Source organism: Mustelus asterias, chromosome 14 (genome assembly GCF_964213995.1).
Source record: "Mustelus asterias chromosome 14, sMusAst1.hap1.1, whole genome shotgun sequence".
NCBI classification, from domain to species: Eukaryota; Metazoa; Chordata; class Chondrichthyes; order Carcharhiniformes; family Triakidae; genus Mustelus; species Mustelus asterias.
The window spans coordinates 103718532-103742703 of record NC_135814.1 but is presented as its reverse complement, the minus strand read 5'-3'; the positions used below and the strand labels follow the sequence as shown (position 1 = coordinate 103742703).

The following is a 24172-nucleotide window of genomic DNA, read 5'->3' as shown; positions in this document are numbered from 1 at the left end:
TGATCTATGCCCCTCATTATTTTATAGACTTCTATAAGATCACCCCTCATCTATGCTCCAGTCTATCCAGCCTCTCCTTATAACTCAAACATATTGCTATGCTTTCTAGGATCAGAAACACTCTTTACCGCTGATGTATCTTGAAGCCCTTATCAATCCACTCACAGGCAGCGACCATCCTTGTTTAACATCTCTTAAAGAAGGGGCCTTTTCAACAGGCCTGCATTGCAGCGCTCTCCTGAGAAAAGTGGGTGTTGAAACTTGCTTCAACAGTTGTCTCACCAACTGAGTTAGATGACAATATGCGCATAGCATAGATCAAATGGAACTCCCAACACCATTCTGCCTCGGTGTTTACATAACCCTTGAAGTCAAACCACGTCCTGCACAGGGTCAGGAATGGTAGAATCACTTTCTAAAACCGGAATAGTCTTGATCATCTTGTTTGAAATATTGTCATGAGTTATTAAGCTGTTTAACTTTTCAACACCAGCAAATGGCTGTCCTGAACACCTGCATGACACATGCTTTTTGAGTTAATTGAAATCCCAAGTTTTTCCATCAACATGCATTGTGTTAACTGAATAATTTTGTTGGATGGCTCCCATTTAAGGTTAGACTCCACATGCTTTGCGTTTACAGTCAGAGCTGCACTGTGCACCTGTTCCACCATTTCAGCAACATGTCAAGTGATGGCCAGTTCAACTCACTGTGATGCTTCATTTTCTCTCTCAATCCAGCATTCCAAATTTAGTTTTGTATCGGTGGGTGGGAGAAGGAGGGTGAATGGACCGAGTGAATGTTTAAGTTTTTAAGTTTATTTATTGGTGTCACAAGTAGACTTATAGTGAAGTTACTGTGAAAATCCCCTAGTCACCACACTCTGTTCGGGCACACTGAGGGAGAATTTAGCACGGCCAATGCACCCTAACCAGCACATCTTTCGGACTGTGGGAGGAAACTGGAGCACCCGGAGGAAACCCACGCAGACACGGGGAGGACGTGCAAACTCCACACAGACAGTGACCCAAGCCGGGAATCAAACTCTGATCCCTGGCACTGTGAGGCAGTAGTGCTAACCACTGTGCCACCGTGCCGCCCAGAGAGGTGTATGAACAGGGCTAGCTGGGCTCGCTACTTCAACGTAACTGCTCACCAGCATTACTGAGTGTGGGGAAAAAGTGTGCAACCCTGTTTGTGAGCGTTAGACTCAACTATTCGACCAAGTTACTATAGAGTTAACGGACTGGTGAACAAATTGCGGCATCTCAAGACCGCAGTGATGACATTTTGGGTTGAGTTGAAAGCAAGTTTTGTTCAGCTCTGGAGACTTCTGCAGCTTTTTTCCATTCTGTGAAACTTTGTGAATGTAAAGAGGAAAGTTGGATGTCAGTAAAAGAGCCTCAGATGTAAGCTGAAGCTTTGACCAAACCTGCACTCTAATTTCCTGTCTTGGATTCTTTGGCTGAGAGCTGAGTGTGGAGCACGTAGCAGAGTCAGCCCCTTTGGAATGGGTTTGCAAGGACAGAGGAAGGAGGCAGTCTCTTCATTTCATAAATGCTGTGGTGTAGGCTGAATTCATGTCCCGCGAATGTCTGATATAAATCATGAACTATATAGCCTTAAGAGTTGATCAGGAGTGGAATTCAAAGCTGCAGGCAAACGTGGATGATGTCATTAGCTGGGAGATTGAAGCTGCCGTCAGTTTATGTAAATCAAACCAGAGATTGTGCTGCAGCTTGTAACTCAATCCAGGTCAACTGCTTTTATAATATGTGCAGGGCTAGAAAATACATTTTTCTTAAATATCCAAAGCTGTGCAAATCTGTAAAGTACAAAAAAAGGGTGGATAATTGAGGAGAGAAGAAAGAGAGCAGAAGGAGGCTGACAATTGTGCGGTAAAGTTAAAAGGGTATTTGAAATGGGCTTCCGGAGACTGCCACAAAACAATTTAGGATCCAGCCGATTAGCACGCATTTCATTGATTTGGGGCATTAGGTAACCAGATTCTCCGTTTTTAAACTTCTTGCCAGGCTCCTCCAGTGCTAAGTAGCCACAGTGTTTGATCACTCGGCCTCCAGTGTTGTTTTCAGATCTTCCTCAGCCTTCAGAGCAGGTTGGGTCTTGGAAGTGCTCGGAATTGTCACTTTTAAAAATTGACAGTGAGAGTTTTGGAGTCCCTCAGTGGCAGCAATTCGCACCCCATTGTCAGATCCAACTCGATGTTTCAAACATTGTCATGAGATTTTTCAGCCCTACTGAAGGTACGAGTAACAGGACGGCCTTTGTGGAATGTGTTGATTGGTCTGTCGGCAGTTCCGAGCTGACCTGCACACATGCTACTGCTCTGTGGTAATGCAAGTTTCGCACAGTATTTCATCACAGCTGTGCGACTTGTTCCCTTGTGTGAATTGTACGACAGTGCAATTCCACAGCATCCATTACTCCGTTTGAAGCATTGAAGTTGCACGGTTCTCTCGGCAGTAACTTAATGTCCACGGACTGACCATATGGGACATTGAGAGCTATTCCTGAATGCTCCTATGAATAATTACTCACCCCTTTCTCTGTAAGAATTGAACAACCTGCGGGGGATTAGAGTAGAGAGGTTTATGATCTCCTTTTGAACCCTTTTACTTAAACTGCAGCTGTATTACTCACTACTTTTTGCCAACCCACTGAACTGACCCCCAACCCCGCCCTACCTCATGCTGCAGTGGTTGATTGACACTGTACCTTTTCCCTTGCTCATGTCCAGTCCCTAGCTGAAGTGACCACTGTTTGACTGTGGCATTCTTCACAGATGAACACATTCCTGTTTTCACCCGATGTCCTCGTAAAGAGACAAGGATAGCAGGAGTGGGAGCCCCTGATGCATTCTCTTTCTGTGTGCCCCCCACCCACTCCCTTTCCCTGATAATTAGCTCAATTGTTGTGCTTCAACCCCACACCAGCAGAGATCATGGAGGAGTCATTTTTAAAAATTCATTTCGCGGGATGTGAGCGTCGCTGGCTGGGCCAGTATTTATTGCCCGTCCCTAAATAATTCCACTTTTTTTTTTGTTGAATTCAAATTTCACCAAGTACCGTGGTGGGATTTGAACCTGGGTTCCCAGATCTTGCTCTGGGTTTCTGGATTACTAGTCCAGTGACAATACCACTGCCTCTTGAGCCTGGGATTGTTGTCTGTGCGTTTTCATGCTACATTGGTTATAAATATTCAAGATAGGGACTCTATTATAGGTGCCTGCTTTCATTTCAATATTCCAATTAAAATAACTCTCTCTGGATTGCAAAAGTCATTCCTAAACGCACCTCCGTTGGCTTTTATTTAAATTCAAGACTAAAAATGTATGTGGAAGATGTTGGGGGGAGGGGTTGTGGAGCACAACTCCAGATGGTGCATGATTTATATATAAATGGACCATCTTTTATAGTGCAAGTGGCATTGATGCTATCTGACCTGAATGACATGCTGTGGCCAATAACATAAAGCACTGTAAATTACATTACAGACCCGGCCTGCTGCACTTGGCTTAGCGTGTACAAAATAATTGTTGGGAATACGTATAACGTGGTAGAATTTAAAATAAAATCTAATAGAAATCTGTGGTCACATCTGCCTTCAGGTACCCTCCGGTTCATTATCTGTAGTAATTCGATGCCTTTTCAGTAATGGGGATCAGAGTTCTAGAGTAGCGACCCAGCAGGCAGAGGTCTACAGGTTAATATAAGCTGTCCATTATACTTCTGCGAGAATTAATTTTTGCTTAACACCTGCAGATTTCACATGTCATGAAGCGTACTTGAAGGACATGATGCATTTTCTCTGCAAATTGGCTGCTATATGTGCCCTGGGGAATTGGGTCTAATGGCACCTGCCTTTATCCAGGAGAGAAACACTGTCAAAGTATCGTCCAGTTTGCTTCAATGTTGATGGCTGAATTTAAAGGAATTGGTGTGAACTCATGGAATTGACAAGTGTGTCCCTTTGAAGTTGGAGGTAATTTGGGTGTGATGCATTTGAACAATAGCAAGACCCAGACTATGGCATCACTCTCTGCACTGGTTTCTTTTAAAATTTCTTACCCAAAGGATATGTTGCATTGAGTTTCTGTTTAAATTTGCTCCTTCTGCTGTCTGATTAAAATGGTTTACATTAGTGGATTGGCTGTTGCACACCCGTGGGAACTAACTGCAGTTTCCGCAAGGATAAAGGGAAAAAGGTCAATCCAGGAGATCTGATATGCAGAGTTTGCTGGAAAGCGCATACCATCTGAAAGGAGAAGGGATGTTGTGCTGCGTGGGACCCTTTCATTGTTTGATAGAGGGTCCCGTCTGAAACATGAATCTGGGTGCTCCTCTTTCCTGCTGTGCATTCTCAGCATGGTGTTTATTTAAGTTAGGGTTATGGTTCTTTTCGGAGCACACCAGTTGTAAAATAACCTTGATGTTGGAACCCTTTGTTCCTGTAGTGCTCTGGGGCTAATCATATTTGTATTAATCATACAATGGTCCATGCCAGTTGCTGTTTATCTCTTCTTCCCCTGTTTGAGACTATTCGCTACAGATTTAAAAAATAAGCGGTGCTGCCCAGAATGTGTTTATGTTTATTCATTGTCAACGTCTAGTTGTCCTGGGAAGATGGTGGTGAGTCACCTTGGACTACTGAAGGTGTGGTGGTTGACTCAACTTGGAGGTTTGCTTGGCCAATTCAAAGGGCAGTTAGGAGACGATCAGAAAAACAGAAAATGCTGGAAGTACTCAGCAGATCTGGCAGCATCTGTGGAGGAAGCCAGAATTATCATTTCAGATCTGCGACCTTTCATCAGAACTTCTAATGTATGGTGCATCTGGCACCCGGTACTGAATGAGCAGGGATTTTCTCCAATTAAAACACTTGAGGAGACTAATTGAAACACTGACGTAAGTTCCAGTCACAACCTTGGCGTTTAACTAAATACCTCCCATCTGCTCCTGAAATCCCCCTTGAATGTGAGCAAATGAACGCTGGTTCCCATGTCCTAACTCTCACCAACTCCTGTTTTTCCCTCCGACACCTCAAGTTAAAAATTCCCATCCTCTAATCTTTTTGAGTCTCATCCTTCCCTCTCTGTGTAAACGTCCCCAGCCCCACTCCAATTCTGGATTCTCGCACATCGTCAAATTCCTTCAGCTTTCCACTGATAGATGTGCCATCAGGGTGTAGGTCCCAACCCTCGGCTGCCTCTCCCTAAAGCTCAATGCCTTGCTATCTCACTCTCCTCCTTAAGTTCCTCCTTTTTAAAACCATTTGGCCACCTGTCCTAATAACTCTTTCTTTAAATTGGTGCCGGTTTTATATTTGGCTGATTTAAACTGCTGTTGCGGGTTCATGAATTGAATCTTGAGTCGCAGAGGATGATTCTTCCCACGGAATTATCCCCTAGCACCTACCTCTGCCTGAGAGAGAAGGATTGGGGGCAGGGATTAGCGCTGGAAAGAGACAGTTGTGACAATGGCTCTAAGGGTTTTCTTGTAGCTGTTGCTTGAAATTTGCTGTTGAGTCGTATCTCTTGTCAAGTGGTTTAGTTTGCAAAATGATTTGTGAAGGATTTTGTTGGACTCCAAAAACAAACTGCTGATGTAAACAGAATCCCAGTGCAATGTGGTCCGTTCTAAACTCATCTGAACTGATGAGCTCGGGGCTGTCCCACACCTACCTGTCCTGCTGCTACTGGCCACATTCTCAGTGCTCTTTGGTTATTTAGAAGTGAATTGGTCACAAATCCCTGCCCCCAATCCTTCTCTCTCAGGCACAGGTAGGTGCTAGGGTGTAATTCCGTGGGAAGAATCATCCTCTGCTACTCTAGATTCAATTCATGAACCCGCAACAGCAGTTTAAATCGGCCAAATATCAAACAGGCACCAATTTAAATAAAGAGTTATTCGGATAGATGATCAAATGGTTTTAGTAAGGAGGAGAGTGAGATAGCAAGGCATTGAGCTTTAGGGAGAAACAGCCAGGGGTTGGGACCTACACCCTGATGGCACAATTATCAGTGGAAAGCTGAAGGAATTTGATGATGTGCGAGAATTCAGAATTGGTCAGCGATGCAGGCCTTTGTTAGCACACCTGAAGCACAAGTAGCAGGTGTTTTGGTGCTGATACCCCGTGGCCTCATTAGTTAATCCTCTCTCCGGCTGTCAAACTACATCCTTTTTTTTGAATGGAGTAAACTGAGAATTCAGTCTTGTTGATTAATGTCTTTAAGTGCAGCATTGTTAAGGTAGTTACAGAGCACTGTCCGTTCACTGCTATTTTTCTTGGCTTGGATCAGAAGTTCCACTGAAGGCAGGCCGCTATTGAGGCAGCTCACACAGCTGCCTCGGTGACTTCCTGCCTTGGATTTGAGATGTCAGATGGAAAGTCTCACTGTTTGTGTACACTAAAGACACACCAACTGTGGCAGCCACATTGGCTGAAGTGAAGGACAGATTTGTCCCGAGCCACAGCATTGACTTAAAAGGGCTGCGCAGAGGTTAGAGATCAGAATGGAGGGTGATTTTGGAGCCTGGTGCAGTGACAGAATCAAAACAGGAATATTTGCTTCCAAGTCGAATTACCATTTGCCAAAATGGCTTCAATGTTTTGGGGGGAGGAACATCAATTTAATGAGTTTCAGCTGTTGACTTGGTTATGCCTCATGTTTCAGCTGCTTATTATTGGAAGCATTTTTTGGGACACAGGGAATAATGGTTGCTGCTCGGATGGTAAGGGTAGTCATAGAGGTTTACAGCATGGAAACAGGCCCTTTGGCCCAACTTGTTCATGCCCCCCCCCCCCCCCCCCCCCCCCCCCCCGTTTTTAACCACTAAGCTAGTCCCAATTGCCCCCATAAAGATAGTGTTTAACAGCACTACACAGAGGGCACCAGGATCACACGGTTGATCTGTGCTGGGGTGGAAGGAGGAGGCGTCAGTCTTCCTGGGCTAAAAGAGATGAATCAGCTCAAGTTCCTTCCCCTGATTGCAGGGTGGCACAGTGGTTATCACTGCTGCTTCACAGTGCTAGGGACCCAGGTTCAATTCCGGCCTTGGGTCACTGTGCGGAGTTTGCACATTCTCCCCGTGTCTGCGTGGGATTCCTCCGGGTGCTCCGGCTTCCTCCCGCACTCCAAAGATGTGCAGTTAGGTGGATTGGCCATGCTAAATTGCCCCTTAGTGTCAGGGGGATTAGCAGGTTATTCAAAATATTCAAACATTCTGCCTCAACCACCTTTTGAGGAAGAGAATTCTCACAACCCTCAGAAAATATTTTTCCTCATAAATACGTAGGGTTACGGGGATAGGGCTTGGGTGGGATCGTGGTTAGTGCAGGCTTGATGGGCCTAATGGCCTCCTGCAATGTAGGGATTCTATGATTCAGTTGTCTGCTCCATTCACGGCTTTTGTTGCCTTTGAGTTCGAGCAGTCCAGTGTTGGCCTCCACATTCTACCCTCCATAACTTGCACCAGGTTCTCTTCCTCCACCCTGTGCTCGCTGACCTACCTTGGCTACGGGTCCAGCAAGCTGTTAGTTTTTATGTTCTCATCCTTTTCAAATTCTTTCACCTCACCTCTTCCTATCCCTGCAACATCTTCCAATCCCTCCTTGAAAGATCCTGAGGGGACTTGACAGGGTGGATGTGGAAAGAATGTTTCCTCTTGGGGGAGAATCTAGAACTAGGGGCCACTGTAGGGCCACCCATTTAAGGCAGATGAGGAAAAATATTTTCTGAGGGTTGTGAGAATTCTCTTCCTCAAAAGGTGGTTGAGGCAGAATCTTTGAATATTTTTACGCAGAGGTTGATAGATTCTTAATATGCAATGTAGTGGAAGGTTATCAGGGGTAGGCAGGAATTTGAGGTTAAAATTAGGTCAGTCATGATCTTATTGAATGGCAGAGCAAGCTCGAGGGGCTGAGTGGCCTACTCCTCTTCCTATATTTGTACGTAATCCTCCATGATGGCTATGCTCATCTAATTCTGGCCACTTGTGCATCCCCAATTTTAATTGCTTGTTGCTCGCCTTTAGTTGTCCAGGCTCCAAGCTCTGGAATTCCCTCCCTACACTTCTGTCTGTCTTTCTATCTCTTTCCCCTTTTAAGACACTCGTTACAACTCTTTGACCATGCTTTTGGTCTTCTGCATATGTAGCTCTCTGCCCTACTTTGTTTTGTAATGCTCTTGTGAAGTGTCTTGGGATGCTGCGTTATGTTACATGATGCAATTGTTGTTGCTACTGGAAAGGTGTGAGGGCAAGAACCAGGTTGGGTTTGACTTTGATACTCCCTGACATTGAATACCCTGCTATCACTCATCTCTGCTCAATCGTGAACCAGAGGGTGCTTTCTATGTGTAGAACTGTAGCTGTGTGTGAGCCAACATCTTCTGGAGGGGATGATATCGTGAGTCTGTTTTATTCTGCTCCGATTGGGATCCAGAAAAATGAAGTAGAGCCCAAAGGAATTTGTGGCCCAGTTTTACTAATGAGGCGGAGATTGTCCTGTTAATATTTATAGTTACTTCTTAAAACGTTCACTCTGCAAACTCCAAGCTTGCAAGGGTGGGGCTGGAACTTTGCTTTTGGCTGTTTTGTGTGTTTGCTCGCAGCTAATGGAGATGGGTTGCAATTAAATGTTTATTAAAGACTATCAGCTCCAGCTCTGCAAAGTAAGAACCACTTGGGTTGAGTGGATCGCTACCTGCCCTCCTCTCCTGAGGAAGAAAAGTTCTCTAGATGTCTGTCACCTGGCATTTTGCCAAGCGATAACTCTTCAGGTGTAAGCTCAGGCAGTATGTGCTTAACAGGGACTTCTCTCATGAGGGATCTTAACCTAACCAGAAGCATCATTCAAGCATGTTTTCAGTTAGTCTGGCTACTTTTGCACTTGTTTAATATTTCAGAATTGTTCTTTGTGTGGCACAGCAACAGGAGGGAGTAACAATTGATTACTTCTTGGCTTAAGTTGGCAGATATAGCATATAACGGAGCCTAACTTGGAACGCTGAGACCTGATGCAGCAATCCTACATATAACAGGGCTGAACCTGCAGCCTTTCAATATATCTTGAACAATTTTCATCTTGATAATGTTGTGTGTCGTTAACACAGTTTTTCCAGTAAAAAAAAAAGGCTGTGTATCAGAGCTCGATTTATAGTCTGGTTTTCAGTATAGTCCAGTAACTTATCCGGATCACTAGAGAGCACTTCTGCACTGGGGCTATACTTCTGACCCATAGTTCAGCTCCAGCTATTATTGATTAATGTATTAAATTCTCCGTGTAGAACAGTATATCGGACTGCAGTCTGTGCCCATACTACAAATAGTTGTGTCCTAAAAGCAATAAAATCTGAAAGCAACATGATTTGAAAGGCAGAGGGGAGCAGTTGTGCTGGGAGCTGTAAGACCGCATGGAGGCAGATAATTTAATTTTTATTGTATTTCAGGGCACCTGTGTGACTTAATGCATTGTGTAGTCTTATTTGTGAGTTAAGGCAATGCAGCTATATGTAAGGAAACTGTTTCAGGTGTGTGTACTGTAAATTCTGTGTTTATGAATGTATGATAATGTCAATACTGTGTCTGTTGTCTAGAGCACACAATTGGCAGAAATGATTAGCTGTTGTATCAAATTGTGCTAGCTCAGCAAGAACCATCTAATCCATCTTTTACATTCCTCAAATTATTTAATCTCTGGCTTGAATCATAGAATCCCTATCGTACAGAACGACGCCATTTGGCCCATCGAGTCTGTACCGACCACAATCCTACCCAGGCCCTATTCCCGTAACCTCACACATTTACCCTAGCTAATCCCCCTGACACTAAGGGGCAATTTAGCATGGCCAATCAACCTAACCCGCACATCTTTGGACTGTAGGAGGAAACCGGAGCACCCGGAGGAAACCCGCGTAGACACAAGGGGAACGTGCAAACTCCGCACAGATGGTGACCCGAGGCTGGAATTGAACCCGGTCCCTGCTGTGAGGCAGCAGTGCTAACCACTGTGACACCGTGCTGCCCTAATCTATTTTGTGATGACCCTCTGCATCTTTTTACCCTTCATTCAATTTATATCGCCATGTCATCCATTTGCCAACCAATAGATGCAACCCCTTCATTTATTTACTCCCAAGTACCTATGGAATCTAGACTTTCGTCATCCTTTCAGATAAAACATTCCAGATCACACAAAGTTCTGTGTGGGGGAAGATAATGTCTCCTCTTCTCTCCTCTGGTTCTTTTGCCAATTATTTTAAATGTGTCCTCTGGTTACCAATCCTCTCGCCAGTGGAAATGGCTTCTCAACCTGCTGAACAAAATCCCTCTTAAATTTGAAAGTCTCGGTTACCCCCTCGCCCAAACCGTCTCCACCCTCAGGAAAACGATCTCGGATTCAGTGGGATCTTGTGGGAACCATGCTGCGGCAAAATTAACTGCAATGTTTCCAGCAAACCTGACTGCTCTTTAGGGTGGCATGGTGGCACAGTGGTTAACGCAGCTGACTCACAGCGCCAGGGAGCTGGGTTTGATTCCCAACTGGGGTCACTGTCTGTGTGGAGTCTGCACGTTCTCTCCGAGTCTGCGTGGGTTTCCTCCGAGTGCTCCAGTTTCCTCCCACAGTCCTGTGGATTAGGTGGATTAGCCATGCTAAATTGCCCCTTAGTGTCAAGTGGGCTAGCTAGGGTAAATGCATGGAGTTATGGGGATAGGGCCTGGATGGGATTGTGGTTGGTGCAGACTCAATGGGCTGAATGGCCTCCTTCTGCACTGTAGGGATTCTATGATACACTTGAGGGAGTGGTGGAGCAGATGGTGATTAATGAGTTTAGAAATGCTACATAAATGCAGGTTCTCTCAGCCCCTTGAGCTAATTTCATTACATTTCTCCTCCAATTATTCTATTCCTCCAACTTTTTGTCTGCCCAAACCGCTCCCCCTCACCCCCCCTCTCCTTCCAAGAAGTGTTAACACTATGGGTTCATAGTGCTGGTAAGCTTAAAAAGCCATTTTCTATTTTTAAGCCTTGATGTTGAGTGTCGGCAAGCAATTAAGTTACGGAAAACATCAAAACTGGGGCTAATCTTTCCGCTTGCACATTACAGATTCACCGGCCAGAGCCACTGAATAGTGATCAGGAGCAGTTTGATTCCTCCGACCCTCCCTCCTTTCGAACTGAGTGACGTTCTGACTGTGATCTCTGACTGATTGTGATCCTTAGCTTGTGTCACCAGCTGAGAGCAGCAAGCTCTGCACAGACCAGTGAGCAGACCTATTGCTGTCCCCAAACTGTGCTTCTAAAAAATACACTGGACCATTCGTGTACCAAGCAGCAAGTATCCATACAGCAATAAAGCAGCTGTTTTAGATATTGTGAGTGAATAATCCTGCTGCCAATGAGTGCTGTTTGTGATTAATACATGGCATTAATTTTCAATTTATACGTGGAATTTGTCACTGCGAGCTGTCTCTTTTTAAGCAGAACTATTTCTTCTCCACACTTGTACTGATACTCAAATCTTGACTGCAGAGACTTGTGCTGTTTGGTATAATTCTGTTGAGAGCTCCTTATTTGCTTCAGAGTAGTTTATAATCTTTAGATAGCAGGAGGAAATTAAGTTTGATGGGAGGGAGCAGGGTCATTAATCCGGTTTTTGCAATGTTCATTAATGATGAGCAGTGGCTTGTCTGGGAGTGGCAGAATAACTTGAGGTGTAATGGGCGCTTAAGGCATGAGAGAGAGAGAAAACACATTCTGGTTCCTCCCATAGTTTCATCAATCATGAACCATCCCCAGGCCGGTCATCAGACTTGAAGCTCTTGCCTAGCTGAGCTAATAATGCTCTCTACAGCCACCTGTTTGCAACATTTGTGTGAGTGCATTTTTACATTGGAAACCACATGGGGCATTGTAGAAGTGGACGTGTCCTGTGTGAATACGATAAAATTGAGGCTCTACTTCCTTTTGTCCCCTTGCTGACAGAATGTTCTTTGCACCTGAGATTTGTTCTCTTAAATCACCAGTGAGCATTTGTATGTTTGCTCAGTGATGGCTGACGCACACCATGTCCACAATGAGGTACAGCGCCTCTTCATGCCAACTGGCTAGTAACAGCTACTTAATTCTTGTCAATTGTAATGGTGATTTGTACAAATCTCCCACTGTTGCTGTAAGCTATTGAGTTGGATGATCAGCCATGATCATAATGAGTGGGGCAGAACAGGCTGAAAGGGCCAAATGGCCTTCTCCTGCTCCTATTTCCTATGTTACTGTGATAACACTGATAACACTATATATCTGATAGGGACTGGGCTGTCATATGGGTACAGTACTATTGGATATGGGTCTAGGTGGTGGGAGGAATGTGAGGGGATATATAAAGAGTGTTGAATACTGAATTGCATTGACACAGCATTGTAATGTCATGGCTTAAATAAATCGAATGACTGTTGATGGTTCCTTTGGTCACAGATGGATCAGACCTCTGATGAAGATGTGGATCATGCGGCAGAGGAGGACAGTGATAAGGAGGACCAGGACTTGGATCAGATGTTTGGGGCCTGGCTGGGTGAGCTCGACAAACTCACTCAGGTAAGTAGGAGTAACCTGACTTGAGGTTAGAAGGCTTCCGAACTTTGCAGGCAGTGGTTCTGCTGACTGTTTTCATTGCTTAGAGGCACAAGTATTTGTGACTGGATTGTGTACTCAATTCAGGTGGCTCATGTCAGAATTTCCCTTTACCTGTGTTAGTGACTGATGTAAACTTATGATTATGGGCGAGGTATAGGCGTGCAAGATTCGAACTGTTTCATCTACCTTTTCAAAATTGTGGTTGAAGAGCTTCTCTGTTGCTTCACTGGGAACAGCACTGGGAATCTCCTGATGTCAAGGAGTAAAAGACTCTAGAGTTTGATCCATACCAAGTTAATGTCAGCACCACGCACTCAGAGTGGGAAATATGAGCAGGCAATTTATTCCAGGAGCAAAAACAATGCAAAACTCAGGATGACAGGGAATAGCCTGTTCACAATTTTGTTCATTAAGTACATTTCATTTGGTCATTGGTTGCATTAATCACAAATCTACCTCCAAGGATGCCAGTGATGTGAAAAACCTTTTTTTTTCAAGAGCCAATTGTTCTAATTATAGTTAAAAAACACATGTATTAAGGATGATCCTTCATAATCAGTAGGGGAATAGCTGCAGAGTATAATCAAGCTTTTATGTTACATGTTTGAACTTGCAACATTGAGGGTATGTGTGTGGTTGGTGGGGTTGTTGGAGGCGTGTGTGAGGGGGGTTGTTGGAGGCGTGTGTAGGGGGGGTTGCTGGAGGAGTGTGGGGGGGGAGTTGTTGGAGGAGTGTGGGGGGGGAGTTGTTGAAGGAGTGTGGGGGGGGAGTTGTTGGAGGAGTGGTGGGAGGGTTGTTGGAGGAGTGTGTGTGGGGGGGTTGTTGGAGGCGTGTGTGGGGGGAGTTGTTGGAGGCGTGTGTGGGGGGGTTGATGGAGGAGTGTGGGGGGGGTTGTTGGAGGAGTATGGAGGGGGTTGTTGGAGGAGTGTGTGGGGGGGTTGATGGAGGAGTGTGGGGGGGGTTGTTGGAGGAGTATGGAGGGGGTTGTTGGAGGACTGTGTGGGGGGGGGGTTGGTGGGAGGACTGTGAGGGGGGGGTTGGTGGGAGGACTGTGTGTGGGGGGGGTTGGTGGGAGGACTGTGTGGGGGGGGGTTGGTGGGAGGACTGTGCGCGGGGGAGAGGTCGGTGGGAGGACTGTGCGCGGGGGAGAGGTCGGTGGGAGGACTGTGCGCGGGGGGAGGTCGGTGGGGGAGTGTGCGCAGGGGGGTTTGGCGGGGGAGTGTGCGCTGGGGAGGTTTGGTGGGGGAGTGTGCGGGGGGGGGGTTTGGTGGGGGAGTGTGCGCTGGGGGGGGTTGGTGGGAGAGTGTGCGGAGGTGGGGGCGGTTTGGTGCGGGAGGTTGGTGGGAGAGTGTGCGGGGGGGGGGTTTGGTGGGGGAGTGTGCGGGGGGGGGCGGTTTGGTGGGGGAGGTTGGTGGGAGAGTGTGTGGGGGGGGGGGCGGGGGGGGTTGGTGGGGGAGTCTGCGCGGGGGGAAGTATGTGCAAGGGGTTGGTGAGGAGAAGTGTGGGCGGGGGAGTGTGTGTGGGGTCGGCGGGGGATTGGAGTGGGTGCAGGAGTGTACTTGTGTGTGTGCATGGGGTTATTGGGAGATTAGTGTGTGTGTGTGTGTGTGGTTAGGGTGTCTGTGGGGGGGGTTGGTGTGTGTGTGTGTATGGGGTTAGTGTGTGTGTATGCGCGCATGGATGGGGTTAGTGTGTGCGCGTGTGTATACATATAGGTGTATGGATGAACCTATTGGTATTTACATTTGAAGAGACGTTTCCAGAAGTGGGAACTGGTTTAGGGGAAGGCTCCGGAGCCAGGGGTGTTGCTGGTGAAGGTTTGGGAATGGAAGTTTGTGGGAGGGAGGGGAAGCAGGCTGGGAGTGGTTGCAGAGACTCTTCCAATTTTTAACATCAGTAGCAACAAATAAGAACGGAAGAATTTGGTTATTAGGAACTGGGAGAGCCCATATCCTGGTCTCAGTAAATCAAACCTTGCTCCTTACTATCTCTTTGTGTCATTACATCCTGTCACTCTGCTATTTAATCGCTCACAGCCTCCTCTCTGCTGCCTTTGTCCCCTGAATTCTATGGGAGAATGGCATCATTATATCATGTTCAACCCTGACAGCACCAGTGTCTCCAGATCATTTAGTACTGATGAACTAGCATCACTTCACACACTGAGATGCTAGAATATCAGGCGAGCCTTCAGGGGGAGCCTGGGTTTAACCATCTCAGTAATACCTTGAAAAAACATGCATTAGAAATGAATCTAAATTTCTGATTTTTTTTCCTTTCCCAGCTCTCATCTTTTCCTTTCAATTACCAGCCTCTGGCTTCCGCCACTCAACTGAGACTATTTCAGACCTGTTTTATCTACCTGTACTCTCAGTTTGACTTGGGACTCATCTTTCTTAACTGACAAAGTAACGGGTTTTATTTTATTTCAAAGATGTCTTTCTCACCCAGTTATAGTTTGGCCTGACTGCATTATGGCAGGTCGTGGTCAACCTGATGCTTTATTGGCAGGGAAATCATAGAATCCGTATAGTATGGAAGGAGGCCATTCGGCCCATCGAATGTGCACCGGCTATCTCATCCAGGCTACCCCCCCACAATCCCATAACTCCATGCATTTACCCTGTGAATCCCCCTAACCTACACAGTTTGGGACACTAAAGGGTGATTTAGCATGGCCAATCCCCCTAACCTGCACATCTTTGGGACTGCCAAGATGCCGAGACTGATCCATTTTTGTGGACGTAACTCAACAGTGCCAACCCTGTATGGGTTGCATTTCCATGGATATTGGGAGCCATCCAGCGACACACACAAGCGCCAGACTGGACAAGTAGATGTGGACAGACAGTTCGTACACGACTGTCACCACACCTGAGCTGCTGCTGTTGTCGATCAGTGTCTTGTGTATGCACTTTGCAGTTGGGATCACTGAATGATGACCAGGAATAAGAGCACTGCAGAAATCCTCTCGGCGCAAGTTAACTGATGTATATTATGACTTTGTGTGTGTTGTGAATTGCTATCCCTTTTCAGGGACGAATGTTAAATGTTTATCTTTCTAAAGCTGAGTGCCAGGTCCTTTTCAAGATTATTTACAATACCTTTATGAAATTGAGAGCAGTGTTCTGTTTCTCCTCCATTCAGAGTTTGGACACTGGGAAACCTGAAGAGTTGAAGAAATCTCCGCTTCGGCAGGAAACCAATCTCGCAAACTTCTCCTACCGCTTCTCGATGTACAACCTGAATGGTAAGAGCTGTGGTTGTTGTCCCCGGACGCAATACAGGGTGGAATCACTATCTTGGTTCCGTTGGACGTTGAGCAGTTTTAAGGCCCCTATTTGTCACTGGATAATTCTGACCCTTGTTACTTTTGTTAATTCATTCCAACATTCCTGCCTGAGAGTGGTCTTCCATGCGAGAGTCCAGACAGCACAGGCCTGTTGTGGTATGCTGTCTGCATGAACACTTCAGGATAATGCATACCAGGATACTCGCTCACTGGTACTTTTTAGATATCCTGCCTCTTGTCTGGTGGTGAAGCTAAACTGTGGGTTAATTTTATATTCTTCGGGAATGAGCAGTCAGAAAGCATGAATCTCATGTACAACAAAAACAGAAAATGCAGGAAAATCGCAGCAAGTCTGGCAGCATCTGTGGAGAGAGAATAGAGCCAACATTTCGAGTCTGGACGACCCTTGGTCAGAGCTCCGTCCGACGCGCTGAGATTTTCCAGCATTTTCTTTTGTTATTTCAGATTGCAGCATCCGCATGAATCTGATGCAGTTTGATGTCTGGCGGTTGGAGCTTGGGGCAGAGATTAGTGCAGTGTGTAATTTGAGAGACTATTGTATTTAGCCAACAATGGTAACGTTTAATGTTGTAATGTAAATAAGGCAAAACTGTTCCTGCTTGTGAAAAGGTCCAGAATGAGAGGGCACAGATTTTGAAAGTCATTGGCAAAAGAAGCAAAAGTGATATGAGAACGAAATTCTCACACAGCGAGTGGCTAATCTTTGGAATGCACTGCCTGAGGGTGTGGTGGAGGCAGATTCATTCAAAGCATTTAAAAAGAAGTTAGACTGTTATCTGTAAAGGAAGAATGTGCAGGGTTACAGGGAGAAGGTGAGGGAATGGCACTAGGTAGCTCAATGTTGAAAGTGTCTGTATGCATGCTGGATAAGGACAGGTAGGTTTGGCTTTCATCCTGCCCTGTATTCCAGTAGATATGATGAATGATGCATGGGTCAAGTATTGGACAAATGCGGCACGGTGGCACAGTGGTTAACACTGCTGCCTCACAGCGCCAGGGACCCGGGTTCAATTCTGGCCTTTGATGACTGTCTGTGTGGAGTTTACACATTCTCCCCGTGTCTGCGTAGGTTTCCTCCAGGTGCTCCGCTTTCCTCCCAGAGTCCAGAGATGTGCAGTTAGGCGCATTGCCTACCCTAAATTGTCCCTTAGTGTCCAAAGATGTGCAGGTTCGATGGATTAGCCATGGTAAATGTGAAGGGTTATGGGGATAGGTGGGCCAGAGGTAGAAGTAGAAGCAGGTACAATTTTGTCTTTTAAAAAGCATTTAGACAGTTACATGTGTAAGATGGGTATAGAGGGATATGGACCAAATATGGGCAATTGGGACTAGCTTAGGGGTTAAAAAAAAGGGACGGTTTGGACAAGTTGGGCCGAAGGGCCTGTTTCCATGCTATAAACCTCCATGACTCTATAAGATGCTCTTTCGGAGAGTTGGTGCAGACTCGATAGGATGAATGGCCCCCTTCTGCACTAAACAGCAGAAGCAAGGCATTTCACCACAGGAGGGGAGGAGAGAAAATGCAACATGATTGGTGATAAACAATGCTGCTCAGCTTCCAGAGCTGCAACGGGAGTATACTCCGCAGTGCAGTTCTTTGTAAAGGTCACCCATTTTTCACCACAGTTCAATTTTTCTGCTCTTCAAACCCATGAGCATTTGTTTTACTGGCCAATTCCCCCCACTTACACTGAGGAGGTGATTCTGTACACGCCAGGAAATATTTCCATCTCCCAGGTTTTCATCTTTCACCTGAGGACCAGGGCAGTTGTCGTTGGGAGGCTGTTTCTTCATGAGTGGAGCCAGAGCTGAGTTTGGAAGGTCCGTGCATGTACACTTACTAGCAGGGATCCTCAAATCCACTTGGTGATCGGGGGAAATAACTTTCTACTGTCCCACAAACTTGAGCTTATCCCAAGCTCTGCTGCTCGAGTCCTAACATGCATCCAGCTCCATTTCATAGAATCCCAATACTGCAGAAGGCGGCCATTTGACCCATTGAGTCTACACTGACCACAATCCCATCCAGGCCCTGTTCCTGTAACCCCTATATTCACCCTGCTAATCTCCCTGACACGAGGGTCAATTTAGTATGGCCAATGAACCTAACCGCACATCTTTGGAGGAAACCGGAGCACCCGGAGGAAACCCACGCAGACACGGGGAGAATGTGCAAACTCCACACAGACAGTGACCCAAGGCCGGAATTGAACCCAGGTCCCTGGCGCTGTGAGGCAGCAGTGCTAACCACTGTGCTGCCCCAGGTCCCTGGCGCTGTGAGGCAGCAGTGCTAACCACCGTGCTGCCCGGGTCCCTGGTGCTGTGAGGTAGCAGTGCTAACCACTGTGCCACCGTGCTGCCCCGGGTTCCTGGCGCTGTGAGGCAGCAGTGCTAACCACCGTGCTATCTGGCCTACATCGGCTCACAATTAAGCAGCGCCTCGATTTTAAAATTCTCATCCTTTTTTCGAAGTTCCACCGCAATCTCTCCCTGCCCTAACTCAGTAACCTCTTTCAACCTTCACCTCTGCACTTCTCCAATTCTGAACTTCTCAGCATCCCTGATTTTAATTTCTGCACCACTTGGCAGCCATGCCTTCAACTGCCACGGCCCTAAGCTCTGGAATTCCATCCAGAAATTTCCCTCCAAAAAATGTTTCCTCCTTTAAGATACTCCTTAAAACTGACCTCTTTGACCACCTTAATGTCACTTTATGTGGCTCAGTGTCCTGGGGGTAGGTTTAGCTCAGTTGGCAGGATGGCTGGCTCGTGATGCCGAACGACGTCGACAGAGTGGGTTCAATTCCCGTACCAGCTGAGGTTATTCATGAAGGCCCCGCTTTGCCAACTGTGCCCCTCGCCTGAGGAGTTAGGGTTAGGTTAAATCACCACCAGCCTATGGTCATCTGGGACTATGGTGACTCTACCTTTTCACCTGTGAAGCCTCTTGGGACATTTTACTTTGTTAAACTCGTGACTTCAAAAATTGAAATTGTCACCGTCATTGCTCCACCTGCAAAGAACAATCACAGCACCCCACAACTGCATCCAGGCATGGTAGCACGGTGGTTAGCACTGCTGCCTCACAGCGCCAGGGACCTGGGTTCGATTCCTGGCTTGGGTCACCGTCTGTGTGGAGTTTGCACGTTCTCCCCGTGTCTGCCTGCGTTTCCTCCGCTTCCTCCCATAGTCTGAAAGACGTGCTGGTTAGGGTGCATTGGCCGTGCTAAATTCTCCCTCAGTGTACCCGAACAGGTGCCGGAGTGTGGCGACTAGGGGATTGTCACAGTAACTTCATTGCAGTGTTAATGTAAGCCTACTTGTGACACTAATAAATAAACTTTTTTTTTAAGGCAAAAGCATGTTTTGTAATAGAAATGCTACAAAAACTGTTGCAATCCTAAACTGGGAATAACGGGGCCAATCATTTATCCCATGGGCATTCACTAGGGAAGAAATTTAAAGGAGCCTGAACTCACTATTCACTTGCTTGTATCTGTATGAACACGTTGTCATACATCCATCTACTTTTTAATTTATTTTTTGTCATTCTGCTTCTTTCATTTTGAGATTGCTTGGTTAAACTTGCTGCAAAAAGGAAAATACAAGTGTTGCTATCCTACAGCTGCCAGGTTCTGGGACGATGATATCTCACCCCCCCCTGCCCTCTGCTGAGCCTGTTGAGTGACGGTTGGAGTGTTACCTTTGGTTGTGGTGCCCCTGGGCTGGAAAGAGAGAAATTGATTGGGACTCTTGCTCCTGATAGCTACCTGGTGACCTCTGCTGGAAGCTGCTTGTATGTGCACCTCATGCAGGGATAGGCTGGGGCTCAACTCTTGAGGCTATAAAGCTTTACATGCCCTGTTTGTGAACAGAACTCCCACTTACCTGACGAAGGAGCAGCGCTCCGAAAGCTAATGGCTTTTGCTACCAAATAAACCTGTTGGACTTTAACCTGGTGTTGTTAAAACTCTTACTGTGTTTAACCCAGTCCAACGCCGGCATCTCCACATCTTGATCTACTGTACCATGTGTTTCACCACAGCTCAGGGCAAGGAGGCAGCTCCCAAGCCCACTCCATCTGAAGCAGGAATTGAAATCCGTGCTGTCAGCACCAATCTGATCCACATTAGCCATTCAGCCAATTCTCTCTCTCTTACACTCACATTGTCCCGCCCTCGCACCTGCCCTCGCGCCTGCCCTCGCGCTGCCCTCGCGCCTGCCCATCAAACACGCCCAGGACAGGTGCAGCACGGGGTTAGATACAGAGTAAAGCTCCCTCTACACTGTCCCCATCAAACACTCTCAGGACAGGTACAGCACAGGGTTAGATACAGTCAAGCTTATTTACTCTATTCTACACTATGCCTCAGTTGAAACTTCACTGTATTAACAAAACGTTTTCCATTTCTCGCAATTCAGCAAGTTTGCCAGTGAGCACTAGATACCAGTTGGAGAGTCTTTTAGGGAAGGAAAAATGAGCCAATGAGCAATCGAGGCTTTTCTAAACTCATTGCCCCTATCCCCGATCTCGCAAAGCTCAGTTTCCACCACCCAGTCTTTTTAGCCCTGTATCATGGTAAAGGCTATTTGTTGATGGGCTGTCGGTAATTCTCTTCCAATAGCTCTCTTCATCCTAATGCACGTTGAAAATTGATGGGGTCTCTCTTCACCTCCAACCCAGCGATTGGGAGCTGTTCACGCAGCCCGTGTTTGAGGCACAGTGCCCTGGTGTAAAATGCCCTACTTGCTGTTACTGACCCCATTAAATATGCTGGGTGTTGGAGGAACATAGTTCTAAGAACAGGATATTTTATTGGGTGTATAGTGTGGCCTTTCCAACTCCAGTTGAATTTTTGACTCCTGTCCAGAGACTAAATATCTTCCCTGATTGATCAGTGCTGAGGCTCAGCCATTTCTGATGGAATCACCACTGACACTAATCTTTTCTATCTCTCTCTCCAATTCTGTATGTTCTGCGTGTTTCAGAGGCGCTGAGCCAGGGAGATGGCGTGGATCTGGATGCTCTCATGGCAGACCTCTGCTCCATGGAACAGGAACTCAGTAACATCAGTAAAGAACCTTCCAGGCAAGACAGTGTTGTGAGAAAATTTCACAAAGAGGACGTACCTGCCAAGATGCCTGGTAAAGAAACCAAATCTGCTCAGAAACAATCAGCCACCCGAGCGTCCTCCAAGCAGGGCAGCTTGAAGGGCACCTCGTCAGTGAGAAGCCCAAAATCTTTGCACACCAACCTTTCACTGGATGATATCACTGCCCAACTGGAACAGGCCTCCCTCAGTATGGACGAAGCAGCACGGCAGACTGGTGCCATGATGCACGACACCAACCCCTCTGTGTCCACTCAGCATCGGAGGACGGGATCAGCTGGAACTGTCAGCGATGCAGACATCCGCTCAACCAGTACCTCATCTCGATCCAGTGTTACCTCTGCCACGTCGAGCCAGGATTCTTTGGACATTGACAAGGTCATTCGACCGCAGGATCTCGATTTAAACCAGCAAGGCCAACCCGCGACAGAGGTATTGTTTCTGTGTAACTTGTTTCATGCCTATGTGTTAAGTGCAGGCTTTGACATGTGTGCCAGATGGAAAAGTAAATGGCATCATTATCACTGAGGGGGAAGACCGCAAGTTGAGAGTTCAGTAACATGCTCTGCTATTGCTGTTGTGATCACCGTTGCAAATACTGTCCCAGCTGTTACCCTTCTTCCCCCAACCCGCTCTCCTTCCTGGATCTCAGAGATCCTTTTCTGGCTGATGCAGTGTGGCACGGTGGCACAGTGGTTAGCACTGCTGCCTCACAGCGCCAGGCACACGAGTTCAATTCCCGGCTTGGGTTACTGTCTGTGTGGAGTTTGCAAGTTCTCCCTGTGTCTGTGTGGGTTTCCTCCGGGTACTCGAGTTTCCTCCCACTGTCCAAAAGACGTGCTGGCCATGCTAAATTCTCCCTCGGTGTACCCGAACAGGCGCCGGAGTGTGGCGACTAGGGGATTTTCACAGTAACTTCATTGCGGTGTTAATGTAAGCCTACTTGTGACACTAATAAATAAACTTTTAACTTTTAAAACTTTAACAGTAAAAGATCATTCTCTTTTTGTGCTGGAATGTTGAGGGATCATCTATTGGAATGCCTGATGAGTCTGGAGTGAGGTGATTGTAGGAAAGTTGAAACACTGTTGGAAATGCACAGAGCCACATCCAGACCGTAGTCCATCTCTGAGGTAGGCTGATGTTTTGGGTGAGGATTAAGTTTCAAATTCCAACAAAGGATCCCAACTGAAACATCAGCCTATGCTTTGAGAGGCTGTCTTCTTCCCGTGCAAGTGTGGGCACCATTTTCTAATTTTTATTCTTTGAATCTGGGCACAGCAAGACCTTTAGCCAGTTTGTAGCAGCTCAAATTGATGATACCTGTGTGTAACTGTGCCACTGCACCCAGAAGGTATCTGGTGCTGCTCCTAGTATGTATATGCTGGACTAGCTGACCTCAGCCTGTGTGAGAGTAGGGCACTACGATTAGTCTGCAAAACCTGGGACATAAATGGGATAAATTAGCCACATCTCCCATTCCTGATCTTTGCCAAGTGACCCCAGCTGGACAGTATGGGTGTCAAGTCGTTACTTGGTCAGGTTCTGGCTCAGCTGCGATGCCACCGCAGTTACTGATAGAATCGTGGAATGATGTAGTAGATCAGAAGGCCTTTCGGCCCATCATGCCTGTGCAGGCTCTTTTATGAATCTGCTTCCATTGTCCTTTCTGGCAGCGCATTCAGCTCATCGTCAGGAGTTCCCTCCTATTCTTTTGCCAATTACCTTAAGTCTGTCACCTCTGGTTTCAGCCAGTGGAAACCAAGTGAGGAGCAATTATCCAAACCGTCTGAGGTTTTGAACACCTTTATTCAAACTCCCCATTCAACCTTCTCTGCTTTAAGCAGCCCAATCCCAGTTTCTCCAATCCTGCCACATGACCGCAGTCCCTCATCCCTGGTGCCATTCTATTAAACCTTTCTGAGGCCTTGACACCCTTTCTAAATTTTGGTGCTCAGAATTGGCCACAATACTCCAGCTGGGGCCCAGCCAGTGATACAGTCATAAAGGTTTACAGCATGGAAACAGGCCGATCGACCCAACTTGTCCATGCCACCCTTTTTTTTAACCACTAAGCTAGTCCCAATTGCCTGCGTTTGGCCCAATATCCCTCTGCACCAATCCTACCCATGTAACTGTCTAAATGCTTTTTAAAAGACAATATTGTACCCACCTCTACTACTGTCTCTGGCAACTTGTTCCAGACACTCACCACCCTCTGCGTGAAAAAATTGCCCCCCTGGATCCTTTTGTATCTCTCCCCTCTCATCTTAAACCTATGCCCTCTAATTTTAGATCCCCCCTACCTTTGGAAAAAGATGTTGACTATCTAGCTGATCTATGCCCCTCATTATTTTATAGACCTTTATAAAATCACCCCTAACCCTCCTACGCTCCAAAGAAAAAAGTCCCAGTCTATCCAGCCTCCCCATATAACTCAAACCATCAAGTCCAGGTAGCTTCCCAGTAAATCTTTTCTGTACTCTTTCTAGTTTAAAAAATCTATAATAGGGTGACCAGAACTGTACACAGTATTCCAAGTGTGGCCGTACCAATGTCTTGTGCAAAACTTCAACGAGACGTCCCAACTCCTGTATTCAATGTTCTGACCAATAAAACTTTAGCATAATTTCCATGCTTATCTACCCGATGCCTCTATTTATAAAGCCAGGGATCCTCTATGTCTTTTTAAACAGCCTTCTCAAACTGTCCTGCCACCTTCAAAGATTTATGACCCCCTCCAGTTCTCTCTGTTCGTGCATCCCCCTCAAATTGTACCATTTGTCTTCTATTGCCTGTCCACATTCTTCCTTCCAAAATGAATCACTTGAAGCTTCTGTGTAAACTTTTATCTGCCATATAGCTGCTCGTTTTCACCAGTCTCGTTATGTCCTCCTAATATCAGCTACTATTTTCCTCCCTGCTTACTACATTTTCAACTCATTCCAAAGTCCGGGTTATGTATCAGAAAGGGGTGATCATAGTAGGCACTGGGATCAGTGCTGAGCTTCAACTCTACAATCTATATCAATTACAGTGGAGCCCCGTTTTAACGCGATGGTTGGGGTCCATAAAATCTTATAGCGAATGTCAT

General features: G+C 46.4%; 1 protein-coding gene across 4 annotated transcripts in view; it reads left to right on the top strand.

The window, feature by feature from the left end:
• LOC144503915 (ras-associated and pleckstrin homology domains-containing protein 1-like) overlaps positions 1-24172 on the top strand; it is a 214478-nt gene that overhangs the window by 105679 nt on the left and 84627 nt on the right. For 2 of the 4 annotated variants that reach the window (XM_078228990.1, XM_078228986.1), the window contains exons 1-4: positions 11267-11397; positions 12497-12616; positions 15803-15905; positions 20957-21510. In XM_078228990.1, the coding sequence (XP_078085116.1) occupies positions 12497-12616; positions 15803-15905; positions 20957-21510 (777 nt within the window). In that variant the 5' untranslated portion in view covers positions 11267-11397. Of the gene's footprint in view, positions 1-11266; positions 11398-12496; positions 12617-15802; positions 15906-20956; positions 21511-24172 lie in introns of those variants that run through there. The other 2 variants (XM_078228987.1, XM_078228988.1) reach the window with 1 other exon arrangement.